Source organism: Vombatus ursinus, unplaced genomic scaffold, assembly GCF_900497805.2.
Source record: "Vombatus ursinus unplaced genomic scaffold, bare-nosed wombat genome assembly UNPS02009062.1, whole genome shotgun sequence".
In the NCBI taxonomy this organism is placed as follows: domain Eukaryota; kingdom Metazoa; phylum Chordata; class Mammalia; order Diprotodontia; family Vombatidae; genus Vombatus; species Vombatus ursinus.
The window spans coordinates 18,979,362-19,000,146 of NW_020948840.1; the positions used below are offsets into that span (position 1 = coordinate 18,979,362).

The 20,785-nt window shown below is 38.0% G+C and overlaps 1 protein-coding gene across 2 annotated transcripts in view; it reads left to right on the plus strand.

Annotated features, from left to right (window-relative positions):
- Positions 1-20,785, plus strand: part of RBKS (ribokinase) — a 128,515-nt gene that overhangs the window by 39,705 nt on the left and 68,025 nt on the right. For both annotated transcript variants that reach the window (XM_027850452.1, XM_027850453.1), the window contains exon 2: positions 6,168-6,300. In XM_027850452.1, coding sequence (XP_027706253.1) covers positions 6,168-6,300 — 133 coding nt within the window. The remainder of the gene's footprint in view (positions 1-6,167; positions 6,301-20,785) is intronic.

Below are 20,785 nucleotides of genomic sequence, written 5' to 3' on the forward strand. Positions count from 1 at the left end.
ATATTGATTCTACAAAGTAATTGATTTTTATAATTGTTAGCCATCTGCCTGAACTCTGTAGTTTACTTCGGCAAACATCAGTTTAATCACCTACTATAAGTAAGGCACCATGCTAGGGATTGGGGATACAAAAACAAAATTGTCCCTACCCTCAAAGATGTTACATTTTACTCGGGGAATTCTACATGCACAGAGATAAACACAATCCAAGGTAGGGAGTGATTAGGGTCAAGAAGAGATCAAGATAAAGCACCCAAAGGATGTGTTGGAAGAGAGAGAGAACACTAACATCCAGAGGAAATCTAGAAAGGCTGCACTAAAGAAGTGGCATCTGGGCCCAGCCTTGAAGAAAAGAAAAGGATTCTGAAAGGGAGGAATTATTTGGGCAGATATGCCAGGCATGGGAGCCATGTGTCTGTGCAGACATAGAAGGCAACGTGGCAAGCTTGGCAGAAATGTAGAATACATGAATGACATAGGGTATTTAGGAGCTAGATTGTAGAAGGCTTTCAGCATCAAGCTAGGGAATTTATATTTTATTCTAAATAGAAGAGAGAGCCACTGAAGGTTTCTTTTCAAGTGTTTTATTTTTCAAAAAGACAATTTGTCATTTCCCAATGATTCAGCAGCACCACCAATGAAACCCTCCCTTGTAACAAAGTGGTATAGTAAAAAAAAAAAATACGGCATGTGTAGACTTTACCTGTTTTTGAAAATGTCTGCACCTATTCACCACCTCTCTGCTGAGATGATATACTTGCCAAGAGGTGGAAGTCATGCTTCACCATTAGTCCTGTTGAGTCACAATTGGTCACTCCATTGATCCAAATTCTAAAGTCTTTAATTTTTGTTTCCCTTTATGTTTATTGTGGTCATCATGAAAACTGTACTGCTTACATTGCTCTGCATCAGTTACACAAATCTTCCTGAGTTTCCCTAAATTCTTTGTAGTCATTTCTTTTTTTTAATTATTTATTTTTAGTTTCCAACATTCACTTCCACAAAATTTTGAGTTCCAAATTTTCTTCCCATCTTGTCCCTCCCCCCACCCCAAGATAGCATGCATTCTGAATACCTCTTCCCCTAATCCGCCTTCCCTTCTATCTCCCCCTCCCCTTCTCTTGTCCCCTTTCCCTTCTATTTTCCTGTAGGGAAAGATAGATTTCTATACCCATTGCCTGTATATCTTATTTCCCAGTTGCATTTGAAAAAAATCTTTAACATTTGTTTTTAAAACTTTGGGTTCCAAATTTTCTCCCTCCCTCCCCACCCACCCTCATTAAAAAGGGTTGTACATGGGTAGTCATGCAAAACACATCTATAGTAGTCAGGTTGGAGAAAACTGTATTTCCCTTCATCCTACCCTGCCCCCCATTTATTCTATTCTCTCTTTTGACCCTGTCCCTCCTCAGAAGTGTTTGCTTCTGATTATCCCCTACCCCAGTCTACCCTCCCCTGTATCATCTTCCCCCTTATCCCCTTCCCTCCTGTTTTCCTGTAGGGTAAGATAGATTTCCATACCCAATTGAGTGTGTATGGTATTCCCTCTTTAAGCCAAATCCAATGAGAATAAGATTCCATAGTCATCATTTCTTATGGCACAATAGTATTCCATTATAGTCATACAATCATATACCACAATTTGTTCAGTCATTCCCTAGTCAAAGGAAAGTCCACTTTCCTTCCAGGTCTTTGATACTACAAAAATTAAAAAATAGGAATAATAACAGTATCTCCCTCCCAGGGTTGTTGTGAGGATCAAAGAGATAATATTTATAAAGCATTTAGCACAGTGCCTGGAACATAATAGGCACTCAGTCAATGCTAGTTTAGAGCTCCCCCAACGTGTGCGGTAATGTGCTTGTCTTTCCCCAACTCTTCAAACAATTACTCTCTTTATCTTTTATTATCTTTGTCAGTTTGATGGGTATGAGATAAAACTTCATTTGTTTTAATTTGCATTTCTCTTTTAATTAGTGATTTAGAGCATTCTTCATATGGTTGTTGATAGTTTGCATTTCTTCTTTCAAAGAATATTCAGTCTATTTACCATTTAGCTTTTGGGAAAACACTGAAGGTTTATGATCAAAGAAGTGACCCACTCAGATTTATGCCTTACTAATATTATCTTGTCAGCTCTGTGGAAGATGAATTGAATAGGAAATGGGACTAAAAGGAGGAAGATTAGGAGACTACTGTAGTAGTTCAGCTAAGAAGTTCAGATTAAGATCTGAACTAAGGTGGGGGCAAAGTGAATAAAGTGGAGACTTATATGGGAGGTATGGTAGTATTAGAACCAATAAAACTTGACAGCTGATTAGAGGTTATACCTGAAGAAGCAAGAATCAAAGAACCTGGATAACTAATAGGACAGTAGTACCATCAAAAGAAATTGGGAAGTTTGGTGGAAGAGAGAATAATTTATGGAAGAAGATGAGGAGTTCTGATTTGTAAATGCTGAATTTAAGCTGCTGGTAGAACTTCCAGATAAGGATGTGGGATCAAGAAATTGATTGGTACGCTAAAGTATAGATAGAAACCTATTTTTAGGGAGTGAGAGATTGATGCTGAACTAGCAACAGAGACTAAGGTTAGTCAGGTATGAAGAGAATCAGAAGAAAGCAGTGTCATAGAAGCAAAGAGAGGAGGGATGATCCTGCAGGATGGATCCTCACCAGATTTGAAAATCAGTAAGATATCAAGGATGAAGACTCCGTGTATGTGTGTGTGTATACAAGCATGCATGCATGCACGCATACATATGTGTGTATATATACATATATACACAGAGAGAGAATTTATTAAACACTCACTATATCCTAGGTACTGTGATAAGCACTGGACATAAAATTATAGGCAAGCAAGACAATCTCTACCCTCAAGGAGCTTACTTTCTGATGGGGGAGGACAATACATAAAGGGGAGTTGGAGGGAAAAGGTGAGGAAAAGAGTGGGGGCAAGGCTGCTGTAAAGTGGTAGAGATGTCTGTAGAGCAAGTCCAACTAGGAATAAAATGAGCATATCTAGAGCCCTTTCTAAAGTAGTAGTACAAGTCAAGGAGTCATTAGGGAAAAAAGCAGGGCCTCAGGGAGAAGTTTCTCAGTGAAGAGGTAGAAACGAAGTATAGTGAATGAATAGAGCCAGGATATCTTTAGAAATTAAGACATTGCTAGTAGATCTGATCACTAGGCATATATCTCAAGGAAGTAGAAAGAATATCCCATATACACCAGAATATTTATAGAGCACTTTTTGGAGTAACAGAGAATTGTAAACGAACTAGATGCCCATCAATTGGAAAATAACTAAAGAAATTGTGGTATATGAATGGAATGAAAGTTATTTTGCTGTAAGAAATAATGAATGTGGAGGATCCACAGGAAGACTTCTCTGAACTGAAGTAAGGAGCACCAGGAAAACAATATGCACAATGACTATAACAATATAAATGGAAAGAACAAAAAAAATTCAAAACTGAACTCAAATTATGACCAAGCTTGGCTCCAGTGAAGTGATGTGAGAATGCACCTCCCTCCATTCTTCACGAAGATGGAAGGCTATGAGTGTGGAAAATTGCATATACCATTGGACTAGGGTGATTTTTGGATTTTGCTGAATTGCTTTTCTTCCTTTTTCTTTGATGTAAGAAAATTACTCTGTTGATGGGAGAAGGGATATATTGGAAAATAAAGAGTGATTTAAAAGAGATTGCTGGTAACTTAAGAAAGGACAGTTTTAACAGAGTACAAGAATCAGAAACCATAATAAAAGGGATAAATCAGAGGTGAAAATGAGGAAACTGAGGTAGAGATTATAAAGGGTTCTTCCTGAGAAGTAATCCTAAAGCAATGAAAGGGAAACATTATGTAGAATGATAGCTTGAAATAATGGCAAGCTAAAGACAAAGGGGTATGGGTGTGGGTGTGCACACGCTTTAAGAATGAGGAGTCCTGTGCTAATATTTAGGCCACTAGAAGAATCTAAAAGATAGAAAAAGATTAACAATAAGTCAAAGAATGACCTAGAGGGCACACTGCCAAATGTGATGTAAAGGAATGGAATTAAGGGTACAAATAGAACTATTAGCCTGAGAAAAGGAAGATTAATTTAATAGGGATAAATATAAAGTGCAAGGCTTGAGTTTAATCAAATTAATTGCACAAGTACAGAAAGCAGAAGGCTTGGCTAGACAACAGCTCACACGAAAAAGATACAGGATTTTTATAAATTGCAAGCTCAATTAGTCAATAGTGTGATGTGACAAAGAAAGAAGCTAACATGATCTTGGGCTGAATTAGTGGAAGCATACTGTCCAGAATGAGGAAAGTCATTAAATCAAAGATTTGCAGTTGGAAGGAGCCTTAGAGATCATCTGGTCCAGGGAATCTTAACTCTTTTGTATCATGGAGCCTTTTGGCATTCTGGTAAAATCTATGAACCCCTCCTCTGAAGAATGTTTTTAAATACATAGGATTACAAAGGAAACCAATTATATTGAAATATATTTATCGAAATATTAGAAAACAAAAAACAAGTTCATGGACTCCATGTTAAAAACCCCTGATAGTCCAGCTCCCTTATTTTTAAAGACTGAGATCCCCCACAGAGATGAAATGATTTGTCCAAGGTTACACAGGTACTCGATTACTGACCCAAGATTTGAACTCACACCCCTTGACTCCAAATCTAATATTGTGTCCACTGTGCCATAGGTGATATATAGGTGATATTCCTACTAGACCCTGCTTTGATCATATTATATGACCTGGAGTACTATATTCACTTGTTGACACTGTCTTTTAGGAAGGACAGTGGCAACCTGGAGACCATGTTATATGATTATCTCTTGCAGGAGCTAGAGGTATATAGTCAAGAGAAGAAGGGACTTAGGAGGACATAAGAGCCACCATCAAACATTTTACTTTTTTGGTGGGCAGACACTGCAGAAAGACAGGTAGAATTAGAGCTGTTTAAACATTTGACAGCTACTTAGTGTGCCCTGTCATTTGAAATCATCAAGAAGGGACTAGGTAACCACTTTTCATTGTTGTTGTAAGGAAGAGTCCCTCTCCAGGTGCAGCTTGAACTAGATGGCCAGCATACGGTGCTCTTTGCATTCTGTGGTTGGGTGGGGTCTTTTAGATTCATTATTTGTTACCCTAGAAAGCACTGAGGTCTGAGAAAATTAGATGGAAAGAGGCTGATTTTGGTGAAAAAGCAGAACATAATGAAAGCCCTGGATTGGCAGGAAAGAGAACAGTATATTTGCCTGCTAGTGAGAGCAGACTTGGGTAAGGCAGCATAAGTGGGGCCACTCATTCAAACAAGTATTTATAAAGTGTTCACTGTCCATTGAGCATTGTCCTAGTCTTTGGGGAGAAAATAAAGCAGCTGAAGATGTTCAATCAACAATACATTTATTGAGTACTCTCTGCCTTCAAAGAGTATAATATCCTATTTGAGAGATAAAAGAAATACAGTTATAGAATGTATACAGTAGCATATGATTAAATACCAAAAGTATTTTTGAAAAAAAAGACCCTGCCTGAGACAATAATTAAAATATAGATGATTTTTGAGCTTCTTTTCCCTGTCTCCCAGGATACTTGATATCCTTTTGCTATTCTCTACTAGCTAAAAATCTCTACTCTCACTCTTGTTCTTTTCCCTCATCCCTCCCTGCTCCAGATTCTCCCATGCTTCAAAATTAGTTATCTTTCCTGCTCCTAACACTACTCCCAATTTCTTGTAATTGTGTCTGATGTGAACCAGGAGGAAATCATATTGTCCTAATTCACACTGAGGAATGAATAAGGAGAGCCCCTTAATTCTCCAGAGAGTATCATTATGATTAATAACTTGAGAAAATCTCTAATTAGTAGAATTTCTTATAGTAGAGCAAAATGAAGAATTGAAGACAATCTTGGAGTTGGAATTCGAGAGCACGTATAGCGCACCACATAGATCTGATTGGTATAAATACTATTTAAAGGTCATAGAAAAAAAAACAACACTGATCTGGGTTAGTCTGCAAAGGCATAATAAAGAATAGTAATAGCAGCACTTTAAGGTTTATTTTTCTCTTCTGAACAACTTAATTGATGTTTCTGTTACCCATGTCAAATCTACTGGGTTTTGGTTTTTTTTTCCTTTCTTGATTATAATAGCCTTACATCACGTCTGCCCAAAACTGGAGAAACCATTCATGGACATAAGTTTTTTATTGGCTTTGGAGGAAAAGGTGCTAACCAGTGTGTGCAAGCAGCCCGGCTTGGAGCCAAGACTTCCATAGTGTGCAAGGTAAGTATAAGGGAGAATAGAGAGATTTATATGGGCCTAGCATTCTGGTTCTCTTAAAAGTCAAATAAAAATTTTCTGAATATTCAGATAGGAGAAATAATTATCCTTCGGAGTCCTTCATTGGTTTCTATGGCAAGTACAAATTATGTAAGATATACTGCCTTACTAATTTCAGGACCAGGATTTCAACTGAGTATGAGAAATGTTGAGAGAGTTCCTGTGGATTTCCAATCCAGCCTCTAAATCACAATCAATTAGCAATTATTTATTAAGCACCTAGGATCACAGATTTAGAGCCAGAAGGGACCTTATAGTTATCTAATCCTTCCCTTCATCTTAAGAATGAGGAAAATGAACCTTAGAGAAATGAAGTGACTTACCTAATATCACAGAGGTAGTAAGGGAGAAAAGGATACCTGGTACCATATAACACCCAATCCAGCCTTTTTTCCACTGTTCTACATGATTTCCCGCTGTATGATAATCACTGTGTTAGGTGCTAAGACACCAAGATGAAAATCAAATAGTCCCTGCCCTTCAGAAGCTTATATGTTATGGGAGAAAAAACATCTACCCATATAAGTAGATGGAACATAGATACAGAGCAAATATTTGGTAATTATTTTTGGAAAGGAAGCACTAGAAACTGTGGGTATTTAAAAAGGCCTCACATAGGAAGGAGTCATTCCAGGCCTGGGGGAAAGCCTGGGCAAGAGCATGGGACACGGGTAATATGTAATAAATCCGGAAAGAGGGTTGGAGCCAGATTGTGATGAGCTTATAAATGCCAAATAGAGGAGTTTCAATTTGATCCAAAAGACATTAGGGTGCCACTGGAGCTTCTTGAGTAGGGGAAAGATATTGTCAGACCCAGGATATCCCTTCAGCAGCAGTGTGAGTTATGGATTGGGGAGGAGAGAGATTGGCAAGAGAGGAACAACTTGGAAGGCTGTTATGTACCCCAGATTAGAGGTGATGAGGTTCTGAAGTGGAATGGTGACCATATGAATAAAGAGAAAAGGACATATTCAAAAGTTATTGTGGAGGTGTAATAATAATAATAGCCCTCATTTATACAGCACCTACAAGGTGGGAGGTCCTGTGCTAAACACTTTACAAATATCTCATTTGATCCTCACAACAACCCTGGGAGGTAGATACTATTATTATCCCCATTTTACTGTGGAGGAAACTAAGGTAAACAGAGCTTAAGTAACTTGCCAAAGGTCACACAGCTAGTAAGTGTCTGAGACTGATTTTGAACTCACATCTTCCAAATTCCACCTTCTGTAGAAAGCCTTTTCCAATCTCTATTAATTCTGGTGCCTTCCCTCTGTTGATTATTTCCTATTTATCTTGTATATATATTTTTTGTATATTATTGTTGGTATGTTGTCTCTCTTCATTAAATTGTGAACTTCTGAAGGGCAGAGATTATCTCTCTTTGTATTTCAAGTGTTTAGCAGAGTGCCTAGCACATTGTAAACAATAAATGTTCATTGACTGACTACTGCTCAGATTTGGGAGAGAAGGGAGAGAATGAGGGAGAACAAAGAGTTAAGGATGATTGACATTGGGTTACAAGAAGACTGATCACATCTTGCCAGCTTCCAACCCTGGATCGCTCCCACCATTCCTCTTTGTCACTCTTCTTCACATTCTACTTAATTGAAATGAAGGAAGTCACAAAACCTTGCTGATTGAGTCCACTATAAATTTATGTTATTTGATCTTAACTAGGCCTTCAGGCAGCAGAGCAATCCTTCTACAACCTAATCAGTTCTCAGTCCCAATCTCCATCACAGCTGTCCAAACCTCTCTTCTCAATACTCATACAGTACCTCCCCTCTACACCCTCTCAGCAGAAGACCTTGCCTTCATACTTCACTGAAACCATCTGCCAAGAATTCCCTCTTCTCCACTCTCTTTATCTCACATCATTCTGAAAATATTACCTTCTCCTTGCCAAATTCTTTGATTCCCCCCCTCTTATCTTCTTCAGCAGATTGCTGTCCTGTCAACCCCCCTCTCTTTAATCTTCAGTCTCTCTCTACTTGCTCCTTCCCCTGCAGCCTACAAATACACCCAAGTCTTACCCATCCTTAAAAAACAATCACTTAATCCTTTTATCCCTGCCAAGTATTATCCTGTATCTATTACTCCTCTTCTTAGCTAAACTCCTTATTGTTAAGTCGTTTTTCACTTGTGCCTGACTCTTCATGACTGCATTTGGGGTTTTTTCGGCAAGGATACTGGAATGATTTGCCACTTCCTTTTCCAGCTCATTTTACAGATGAGGAAACTGAGGAAAGCAGGGTTAAGTGACTTGTCCAGGGTCACATACCTAGTAAATGTCTGAGGCCAGACTTGAACTCATGACGATCTTCCTAACTTTAGGTTGGGCACTCTATGCACTGCGCCACCTACCTGCCCTCTTATGAAAACCATCTAAACTAGGTGTCTTTGCTTTCTCTCCTCTCCTAACTTTCTGTAATCTGGATTCTGATCTCATCATCCACATGAAATTGCCCTGTTCAGAATTACCAATGATTTCTTAATTGCCAAATCTAACGGCCTTTTCTCAGTCTTTATTCTTCTGACCTCTCTCTATTGCATTTAACACTTCACTACCTTCTTTTCCTGTATTCTCTCTCCTTTCTAGGTTTTTGTGACACTGTTCTTTCTTGGTTCTCTGCCTATTTATCTGTTTGACTATTCCTTAGTCTCCTTTGCTGGATTTTCATCCAAGTCATACCCACTAACTCTAGATTCCTCAAGGTATGTTCTTGACCTTCTTCAATTTCTTTTCTCTACTATATCACTTCATAATTTCAACAGCTCTCATTGATTCAATTATGATCTATATGTGGATGATTCTCAGGTCTATATATCTAGCCCTACTCTTTCTTCTGAGCTACAGTTCCATATCCAGGGGTGATCTCCAGTCATCCTGATTTATATCTTACCACTGGACCCAGATGGCTCTGGAGAGGAAAGTGAGGCTGGTAACTTTGCACAGCCCTCTCTCACTTAAATCCAATTCACTTGCAAGTCATGGCATCACCTTCCTGATGCCATGGTCTTCTTCCAGAAGGAAGGACAAACAACAAGGACCACACCTTAAACCCAATTCACTCTGGCTCTCATTGATTGGCCAACAGGGTCCCAGCCCAAGCCCCACTTAGTGGTCATTGGTTTGGCCCTGATGGCTCAAAGTGAATGTAAATAGCAGTTGTTTCTATTTTGCCTAGAAACCCTGAGGGTCTTCCCCTCCCAGACTGATTTTTTTTTTTTGGACTAGGTAAAAGAGGCCATTCTTTGTCTCATTTCTTACCTAGTCTTAATTACTGACTGGGGTTGCCTTAGTCAAACTGAGACCTGGGAAAGATCTTAGCTTAAAAAGGTCAAAGTCTCCCACTGGACCCAGATGACCCCAGAGGAGAAAGTGAGGCTGGTGATTTTGCATATCTCTCCCCCACTTACATCCAATTTACTTACAAGTCATGGCATCACCTTCCAGATGTCGTGGCCCTCTTCAAGAGTGAAGGACAAACAACAACAGTTCTATATCACCAGTTGCCTATTGGACATTTCATAATTATCTCAAACTCACTATGTCCAAGTCTGAACTCATTATATTTTCCCCACAAACCTTCTCTTCTTCCAGACTTCTCTGTTTCTGTCAAGAGTACCACCATCCATCCAGTCACCTGAGATTGCAATCTCAGTGTCACCCTTAACTTCTCACTTTCATACATCTCCCATATCCAACTAATTGTCAAATCTTGTTCCACCTTCACAGTACCTCTGATATATGTCCTCTTCTCTCTCCTCACATTACTCTCTACTCTACCACCCTGGTTCAGGCCCTCTATCGCCTGTCCTGAATTATTATAATAGCTTTCTAATTGGTCTCCCTGCCCCAAGTCTCTGCCTACTCCAAGCCATCCTCCACTAAGTTGCCAAAGTGACTTTCAGTGTTTTTTATTACCTCCAAGATCAAATTTAAAGTGCTTTGTTCAGCATTTAAAGCTCTTCATAACTTGGCCCCTTCCAGTATTTCTAATCTTCATATATTTTACTCTTTCACATATTCTGCAATCCAGCCATACTTAGAATAATGTCCAACCAACTTAATAGTCTTCATGCACAGCACTCCATTGCCTGTCACTATGCTTCTCTACTGGTTTTTCCCTGTGCTAGCAGTACTCTACCCCTCACCTCTGCCTCTGAGTACACCTTGCTTCCTGCAAGGCTTGGTTCAAATATCACCTTCTACAAATGGCCTTTCCTGATCTCCTAAACTTCAAGAACTTTCTCCTCTACTGTTATCTTCTATCTCCTCTGTATACAAGCTCCTTGGAGAAGAGAGACTATTTTTGCTTTTCTTTGTATCTTCTGTGCTTAGCACAATGCCTAGCACAAGTTTAATAAATACATGTTCACTGATTAATTTGATTGGTTCTTATATAGAAAAAGGGAAATTCCCAATCTTTTAGGGAAAAGATAATGAATTTTATACATGTTGGGCTTAAGATGTCTGGAGTATCCAGTTAGAATGGTCAGCAGACAGTTACTTGATGGAAGAGTGGGGGTCAGTCAGGAGAGAGATTAAGGCTAGACATATAGATCTGGCATTCATCTTCATAGAAATAATAATTGAACAAAATGAGTTGATTGTATTTGGATAAATTGTCACTTCAGCAACAAAGCATTTAGATATTTAGCCAAATAGCTGGTGTTTCACTCATCTTTAAATTATTTCCATCTGGTGTGATGAGTGGCAAACCTTTCATTTTTTGCTGTGATAAACATTTTCTTACTATCCTGCAAACAAAAGATACACAGAAGTTTTTACTTACATTTCTCTGCATTTTTCTGAAACTGTTTGAAAATTAACTATAAGAACTTATGTTCTTTTTTTATAAACTTTATTAAATAGTAAAACTTAAATATACAATAAGAAAAGAAACATATTACAAACATAAATATTGAAACTTGAATACAAAATAAGAAAAGAAGGAAAAAAACATTGCCCTGAGTATAGCAGAACATAAGAGAGGATTCAAAATATGCCACAATAAATTTCCATTTCAAGAAAGCCTATATAACAAATACTACACATTGTACTGAGAGCCATCAATCTTTTCTTTGCTTCTTTGTAAGTTTTTTTTTTTTGTTCTCTGTTGTGCACGTTTTACTTTGTTCTTTTTTCCCCTTTCCTCTCCCCCTACCCAGGCTACAACTAAGCGTGTGTGTGTGTGTGTGTCTGTCTGTCTGTCTGTCTTTATACACACACACATACTTATATACATGTATACACAATACATATATACACATGCATACATACATAAATATATACACACAAATATATGTGTACGTTTACACACATATACCCATACGTATATACACATACATATACTTAGTTATCTATAATCATACTCATATATAGACAGATACATTCATATGCATCTGTGTAAGACCATACAATACTTATATGTCCTCTGTTTCTCTGAGGGTAGCTAACCTCTTCCTTCATAACCTCCATAACTTTCCACATTTTTCCAAGTCCACCAACTCATCTCCTTCACCACAGCAATATTCTAACCTTATACTGTCTAGCTGTTTTAAATAGTCCAAAATAACATTCATGAACACAGTGTAGTTTCCCTGTTTTCCTCTTTTGAGTAAATCTATTTTAGCCTTCACTTTGTCCAAGATCATGATTACCACCCCTCCTTCTTTTTCCCTAACAAATTCTACTCCTGGTCTTTATTTTATATTTGTGTGTATCTTTTATTTCCTATCCCTCTTGACTCCTCTATTTTACTTCTACCCATTACCTTGCCCTCCTATTACTTAACCTACACCCACTCCAAGTATCCCTCCCTTATTCTCCCATTCCCATTAATCTAAACACTCTTCTATACCCCCGTTTATCCTATCCCCTCACCTTCCCTTCTAAAGATCCCTCCCTATCCCCTTAGCCTTTTATTTCTTTCTGAATTTAGAAGACTTTTATACCCTTCTAGATATACACATTCCCAATGAAAGTAGGTTTCCAGAACTACCATCTAATTCCCTCTGTGTTGGTTCTTCCTCTCATACCTCATTTGTATAGGATAATTACTCTTTTTAGTTGTGCCTAAATGGTTTTACTTTTTAAAATCACATACTCAGATCTACCCCAATCTTTCTTATTAACTACCCAATTACTCATAACAATCTTAGACATACGTTTCACCATTTCCTCATAAAAAAGGTAAACACTCTGTCCTTATTGAGTCCCTTATTATTAGTCTTTGATATGTACTTTGTATTTCTCTTGGATCTTATATGTCAAATCTTCTGTTGAGTTCAGGGCTGTTGGTTTATTTTTTTTTTTTAACAAAATCCCGAAAGTCTGACAATTCATTAAATATCAATTTTTTTTTCATTCAAGATTATGCTTAGCTTTGCCAAGTATGATATTTTCGTCAAGAACCTACATTCTTTCCGAAGGTGAAAAGGTTGTTGCCTTCAACTTTTGCATTTAGTGAAATTTGAAGGTTCATTTATACCTTGGGATATTTTTAAAAAGGGATTTATCCATTTTTAATGGAAATAAGGCTTGGTTGATTTTTTTCCTTAGGGAAAAGATGGAAAGAACAAGTTCAGTACATTGCAGATTTTCCTGAAACATCTCTGAACTGTCAGCCTTCAATTCCCTATTGTACACAGCCCTTTTCTCTCCACAGGATTCCTTCAGTGATTTACAGGCTATGCAATTATCATTTTACCTATTACTGAAGTACAGCTTTATTAATCTGTGATTAAGATAATAGAATTCACCTCTCCCTGCTTGATCAAACACATGTAATATGAAGAATTCAAATGAAGAAAACCTTATTTTACAAGAATGTCTTAGGATATATTTTTAAGCTGAATTCTTCATCATCAAATCAATCAACAAATGTTTATTGGCCAGGATACATACAGTAAGGTGTTATGAATTATGAGATATGGTCTGCCTTCAGGGAGTTTACAGCCTGGCTAAGGAGATAACACTGACTACAGATTTGTGCATGATGTGTCAATAAGTAGTGTAGGAGGAGGAAGAGATCTCTGGGGGCGAGAATGATCTGAGAAGACTCCAGATTAAAGGTGAGGCTTAAGATGGGCATTTAAGCCCTAACAGGGTTTGGATAGCACTTAAGGAAAAAAGGGAGTGGCATGAGTGAAGGCAAGAATTCAGGAGATAAAGGAAAGCCAGCATGGCTAGATTGGAAAGAGGCAGGGTTTAAAGGTAATTTGGGGCAAGACTGCGGAGGACTTTAAATGCCAAATTAAGATATGTTGACTCTAGGCCATAAGAAAACCATTGGAGATTTTTGAGATTGCCAAGGAACTGAACAGTCGCTAAATCCAATAGCTTATTTTTATTAACCATCTACAATGTAGCAAGTACTATGTTAGTACTTTCCCTGCAGAAAGCCAAGTACTATAGATATCGATAATAGCCAATAGTCAACATTTATATACTGCCTGATTTTATCTCATTTGATCCTCACAACAACCCTGAAAGGTAGGTACAAGTTTTATCCCCATTTTACAGATAAGGAAACTAAAGCAAATATAAGTTAAGTGACTAGCCCAGGGTCACACATCTGGTGAGTGTCTAAGGCTGGATTTGAACTCAAGTCTCCCTGACTCCATGCCCAGGGCTCTATCTGTTGCACTACCTAGCTGCCTCTAGATCTAGAGGATACTGATACAACAAGCAAAATAACATTTCAGCTCACATTTATTAAGTGCCTACTATGTTCCAGGCAATGTTCTAGGCATTGGGGATGCAAGTACAAAGAAGGATGCAATTCTTAACCTCAAGAAACTTACTATATGCAAAACATATAGCATATACACAAATACATATAATATGAGGTGGGGAGTTAGTGGGGAAAAGAGGAATATTTAAGGAGGGAGAAAGCACTAACATCTGGAGAGATCAGGGAAGACTTCACTGATCATGGGCAAGTACTGAGGCTTATTTATCTTTGTTACTTCCCCATCACCTAGCAAAGTATATTAGTAGCAATTAATAGGTTTTTACTGATGAATGCATGAATGTCATGGCTATTGAGTAGAGATTAAAGTTTATATTTATAGACTATAGCCATGGAACTTATGAAATCACTTCCCCTGTTCTTTTTTTGGTTTATGCATCTATTCTATGCCATTGTAATAGAACTCAAGCACTGCTGACCACAATGAAGGATAAAATGATATAGTTTCTCCTAAAACTAGACAGGTTGGCCTGGACTTGATAACCTAGAACACTGATTTATTTAATCACCATAATATAGCAAAATGTTAAGGTTTCTCAAAAGGACAAAAGAAAATATATTTCTTTATAGGCTTGGAAAGTAGCCTTCATAATCCTTCAGCATTTTCTTACCCACATTGATTTGTTGTTGTTCAGTCATTTCAAGTCTTGTCTGATTCTTCATGACTCCATTTGGGGTTTTCTCAGCAAAGATATTGGAGCAGTTTGCCATTTCCTTCTCCAGCTTATTTTACAGATGAGGAAACTGAGGCAAACAGGATTAAGAGGCAAGTCACTTAAGGAACTGAACAGTCACTAAATCCAATACAGCTAGTGTCTGAAGCCAGATTTGAAGTCACAAAGATAAGTCTTCCTGACTTCAAATCCAGCATCCTATCCACAGTGTCACCTAGCTTCTGCACTAATGTTGATGCAGGCTGTTATTGTTACATGAAACAACAGTATTTTCTCTAGTGTGAAAGCCACTTTTTTTTTCCCCAGTTTCTTAACATTTTTATTTAAAGTTTTGAGTTTCAAGTTCTATCCCTCCCTCTTTTCCTTCCCCCCTCCCTGAGATGGTAAGCAATCAGATATAGATTATACATGTGCAATTATATAAAACATTTCTATATTAGTCATTTTGTACAAGACGACTCGAATAAAAGGGAAAAATAAGTAAAAAGTAGCATGCTTCAGTCTGTATTCAGTCAATATCAGTTCTTTCTCTGGAAGAGGACAACATGCTTCATCATTAGTACTTTGGGATTGTCTTGGATCATTGTACTACTGAGAAAAGCTAAGTCATTCACAGTTCTTCACTGAACAGTATTGCTGTCACTGTATCCAATGTTCTCCTGGTTCTGTTCACTTCACTATGCATCAGTTCATATAAGTCTTTCCAGGTTTTTCTGAAATCATCCTGCTTGTCATTTCTTAGAGCACAATAATATTCCATTACAATCATATACCATAGCTTGTTCAGCCATTCGCCAACTGATGGGCATCCCTTCAACTTCCAATTCTTAGCTACTGCAAAAAGAGCTGCTATAAATATTTTTGTACAAATAGGTCCTTTTTCCTTTTGTTGGATGCCTTTGGGATATAGACCTAGCAGTGGTAAAAGCCACATATTTTTAATAATCAAAATGGTTAAACTTGCTTTACAGCAGCATAAAAAATTTCCAAAGGAAAGAAAAAATCTTAGAATTATTCATTATAGAAATGAACAGATGGGGTACAAGATGAACTGATATGAAATTTCTCTTTCCTTGGCACCATTAATTTACTTCTATAAACCACACTCCCCTCTAGTAAGCCAGAATTCCAGCTGTGATGATGTAAGTCCATTTGGTGGCACATGGAAAAACCACTGAAGTTGAGCTAAGGGAAAATATATGTTAAGAAATTGTGAATAAGAATAAAAAGCATGAATTACATCAATATTTTTGTAATGACGCATCCACTAGAGAGGCATGTAATGACATACTTGTAGGAGTTTGGTCCTATGTAGTCCATGTACAACAAAGTCATGGGCCAGGGTGGTCCAGTGATATAGTCGCTGATGATATTTTAAGATGAAAATCTCTGCAGATGTTAAGAAAAATGAAGTGAATATCCCCAGGATGAAGAGATTACACAGGCATCCTGCACAGGACCTAACCAGATTTGTTTGAGTACTCCTCTCCTCCTCATATGTTCCTTGGCCATAAATCAAATTAGCATTGCTAACATGGAAGCAGAAAGAGGAAATCATTTCAAAACATACTGAAGTATATTCCAATATCTAACATGTCTCCATTTGCCAAAAAATTCTTTGAAAATTGGTAATTCTTATTTGTTATTTCCTAGGATCTTGGATTTAGAACTGAAAGGGATCTTAGAGGCCATTAAGTCAAACCCCCTCATTTTACAGATAAGGAAACTGACACAATTTGTGATTTTGAGTTTGTGACTTGCCTAGAATCACACACTTAGTAAGTGTCTAAGGCAGGATTTGAATCTCAGTCTTCTAGGAAACAGCACACACAGGAGGCAGCTGGCTCTCCAAAATAGAGAGGTTGCCTCTGTACCAACTTGGTAAAGTAGAACATAGCATTCGATCTGGTGTCAGAGGGCCTGGATTCAAATCCCAGCTCTGCTACTGTGTGACCTTGGATAAGTCACTTAAATTTCTCTGGGCCTCAGTTTCTTCATCTATAAAATGAAAGAGTATGACTTCTAAGGGGCCTTTTTTCATATATTTTCTTTTTTGTTTTCAATTTCAATTTATTTTTTTCTACTTATCAAAAAAACTTTTCATTCTCTCCTACCTCTCCCATAGGCAGGGGCTGGGGGGAAAGAATCTTGTAACAGATAGGCTTAGTCAAACAAAGCAAATACCCACACTGGCCATGTCCAAAAAATATCTGCCCTCCCCCCTAGAATCCATCATCTCTCTGTCAGGAAGTGGGTAACGTATTTCATCATCAATTTTCTAGAATTGTGGCTAGTTATTGCATTGAGTCTTTAAGTCTTAAGTCTTTCAAAGTTGTCTTTACAATGAGGATATTACTGTAAGAATCATTCTCCTGGTTCTGATCACTTCACTCTATATCAGTTCATATAATCTTCTCAAGTTTCTCTGAAACTGTCTCTTTCACTATTAATTTCCAGTTATTTGACTCCATAAAAAGAACTACTACAAATAATTTTGTACATATGAGTCCCTGAAGGACAGGAGGCAACATGCACCAGGCAATTCAGACTACTACCACTGCCTTAACCAATTTAGACCTTGATGGAGACAACCCAAGAATCTGAGTCCAAGAACCTTGGGAATCACAGTATCTCCTAAACCACCAGACCTAATTCCAAGCTATAACCTTCAGCCATCTTTGAAGGGAGTAATCATTGTTAAGAAGGGGCCCGACTGCCCCATCGACACCAGCAGTAATTGCTGACCAGCTGCCACCAACAGGTAGATAAGCACAGGAGCCCTGAGAATAGGAATGTACTTCCCCCTCCCCCAGACCACTAGCTCTGCTTCCAGCTTCAGCCTCATAGCCCTCATCTGGGGAAAGAGCTTTCCCAGTTGATTACCACAGGGCAGGCAAACCAACCTAGCTGAAGCAGCAAGGTACCTTTGGAGGAGAGACAGGAGGCCGCATGTACCAAGCAGGTCAGGGCACCACCATCTCCCCTCAGACCTGGATGGAGACAGCCAAGGACGCTGAGCCCAAAACATTGGGAATGGCAATGCCTCCAACACAGCATCTATAGCCATCATCCTGGGAAGCAACCTGGGTTGAGATGGAGCCTGGCAATGACTACAGCCACATCTACTGAAAAAAACAAAGTTCTTGTCACCAAAGTCCTTACCGATGTCAGTGGTTCAGCCTCAGAAACTGATATTTTATCAAGGGTAATAGGAAGAGGCATTGCCATCTGCCCTTGTTGCTTTATCCTAAGCATCATGAGAACCTTCCATATGACTTTTAGCTGAAATGTTCCTTATGTGTTGGTTATCTCCCCCATTAGTATGAGAGCAGGGACTGTCTTTTGTTTGTATCCCTATGCTTAGAACAGTACTTTGCATAGACTTATAAGTGTTTTCTAAATATTTAATTCATTAAAAATTTAATTCATTCATTAAAAATTCATTCATAAAAAATTCATTAATTCATTCATTAAAAACTTCACTCAGTTATCTCTTTAACTTAAATTCAAAAATTATAATGTATATTGGAGAGAGTTATGATTGGAAAGACATGAAGAAAAATACAAAATTTTAATTTAGTATTTATTGCACTTAAATTCTCTCTGAAAAAGGAGACATTTTCAATCAGGACCCACACTGCATTATTTTAAGAATCTACACTGAAAGTTAATTCAGACCTGCTCTCCAAAAGGAGATGATTTGATCCCAGAGAGAAGGATATCAGATGGGAAGCCTACTACTGCTACTACCACTGAAATACTAAAAGAACTAGAAAAAGTCCTTAAGCACAGGGGGTAAATTCTTTATATAAAATTTATAGAAAGAAAAAGACAGGGGCAGCTAGGTGGCACAGTGGATAGAGCACCAACCCTGAAGTCAGGAGGACCTGAGTTCAAATTCGGCCTAAGACCAAACACTTGACACTTACTAGCTGTGTGACCCTGGGCAGGTCACTTAACCCCAACTGCCTAATTAAAAAAAATAAAAAGAAAGAAAAAGACAAGGATCACAAAGTAGAAGAGGGCATATGTGGGTTCAGTTCATTCAATAATAATAACTGACTGAGCCACAGTTATGTTCAACTTTTAAAATAGTTTGCCTCAGCATGCACTTCTCTACTGCCCCCTTATAACTATGAGATTATGTTTCTTGAGGACATGACCCATATGTTAGTAATCTTTGTATTCTCCATAACCCTTAGCACAAGCATCTGAATACAGTAGTTACTCAGTAATTATTTGAATGGCTTAATGACCTTCAGACAATTTATTGCCCTTTTGGAATACCTCCCTGTAAGACCTACCACCAACTACCATTACTAATTTTTCCATTTTAGATTTAGATTTACCTTTGATCTTCATTTTAATCATACTTCATCAATATCAAAATGTTAGATAAAGGAAGGAGAGCCTTACAATGTGGTTTTTAACTTGGGCTCTACATACCTATTTAGAAATAAACAACATTATTCTAGTTATTTATAATATCCTATGATGGGGCTCACCCAACTGCAACACCTGATTTTTCCCAAAGGAAAGACTTAAAAACAAATTTAAAAGAAAGAAGAGTTTTTTTGGTATGACTCACAGAAGCAAGAAATAGGATAATTCAGTGCTTACCTGGCATTGAAGTTGGGCCAACTTGCTATAGATAACTCCTCTTTGGCAGAGGTATTCCTACTATATGAGAATTCCCCTGCAGCAAAGACTCTTTGTATTAAGCTTTCAATATTATAGGACTTGAGAGGCAGTAGGACATGGTGGATAGAATGCTGATCTAAGAGTCAGAAAGACCTAGCTTTAGATCCTGCCTCAGATATACTTATTAGTTGTATGATCCTGGGCAAGTCACTTAACTTCTCAAAGCCTCAGTTTCTTCATCTGTAAAATGAAGATAATAGCACCTGTTTTGCAAGTTTATTGTATCAAATGAGATGCAATATCTAAAGGGCTTTGCAAATCTTGAAGCACTAGTGAATGTTAGCTGTTATTATTGGGATCAGCTATTATTATTGGGATCCTGACAATATGAAATGAATAGAATTAAGAATCTTTTAAATTCCTATGAGGGAAGAGAAGGGATGAAGGATTATGTTCTCTGAAGAAACAGATATCAAAGGAGACTTCCAGAACATCCAAAAGCCCATTGGACCGTTGATCTCTGGCATCACTTTTGCCATAACCAGTGGAGGATTTTGGCTTTTTCCTATCTTTCCGTCTTTATTTCACATTACTCTCTTTTACCCAGGCTACATACCCACCATACCAGACTACTTAGCTGTTCCCCTACCTGGATTTACTGTCTACTGCTGCCATGCATTTGGATTTTTGTTTGTAAAAATAAGTTTTATTTATGCCTTTCATTTTTACATCAAACTGTACTTTCTGCAGAGGGCATTTTCCTAGGTCCCCCAACACCAGCTGCTATTAAGATTTCCCTCTGAGATTACCTTCCATGTATTATGTATATATCTTATATATGCCTATTTATTTATATGTTTGCATGTTATTTACATGTGCATACATCCCTTTATTAGAATGTAAGGTCCTTGAGGGTAAGGAATGTTTTTTCCCTTTTTTGTCTCTCCAGCGCTTAGCAGAAAGAAGGAAGGATGGATGGATTTGTTAAGCATTAACTATGTGCTGGAGATACAAATACAAGAGCTATGTGGTCATGATTTTGAAGTCTATATTGGTCAGGGCCCCACCACAAAATAGGGGCTCCAGGAGGAAATCACCAGTAGGAATTAGGGGGGATGGGGGTGTAGGTCTTGCAGAGAGAAATTACAAGGTGAACAGACTGCAGGGATAATAAGATATTCCAGGTCAAAAAGACTCCAGGTGTAGGGGAAGTTCCAGGAAGTGCCTGGCACATAATAAGGGCTTATTAAATGCATGTTGACTGACTTACTGACATCACACTTACTTCCAGATGTGCCACTCCTCGTCTCCCTCCCCCAATTAATAAATGGAATGCATGAATGAAGC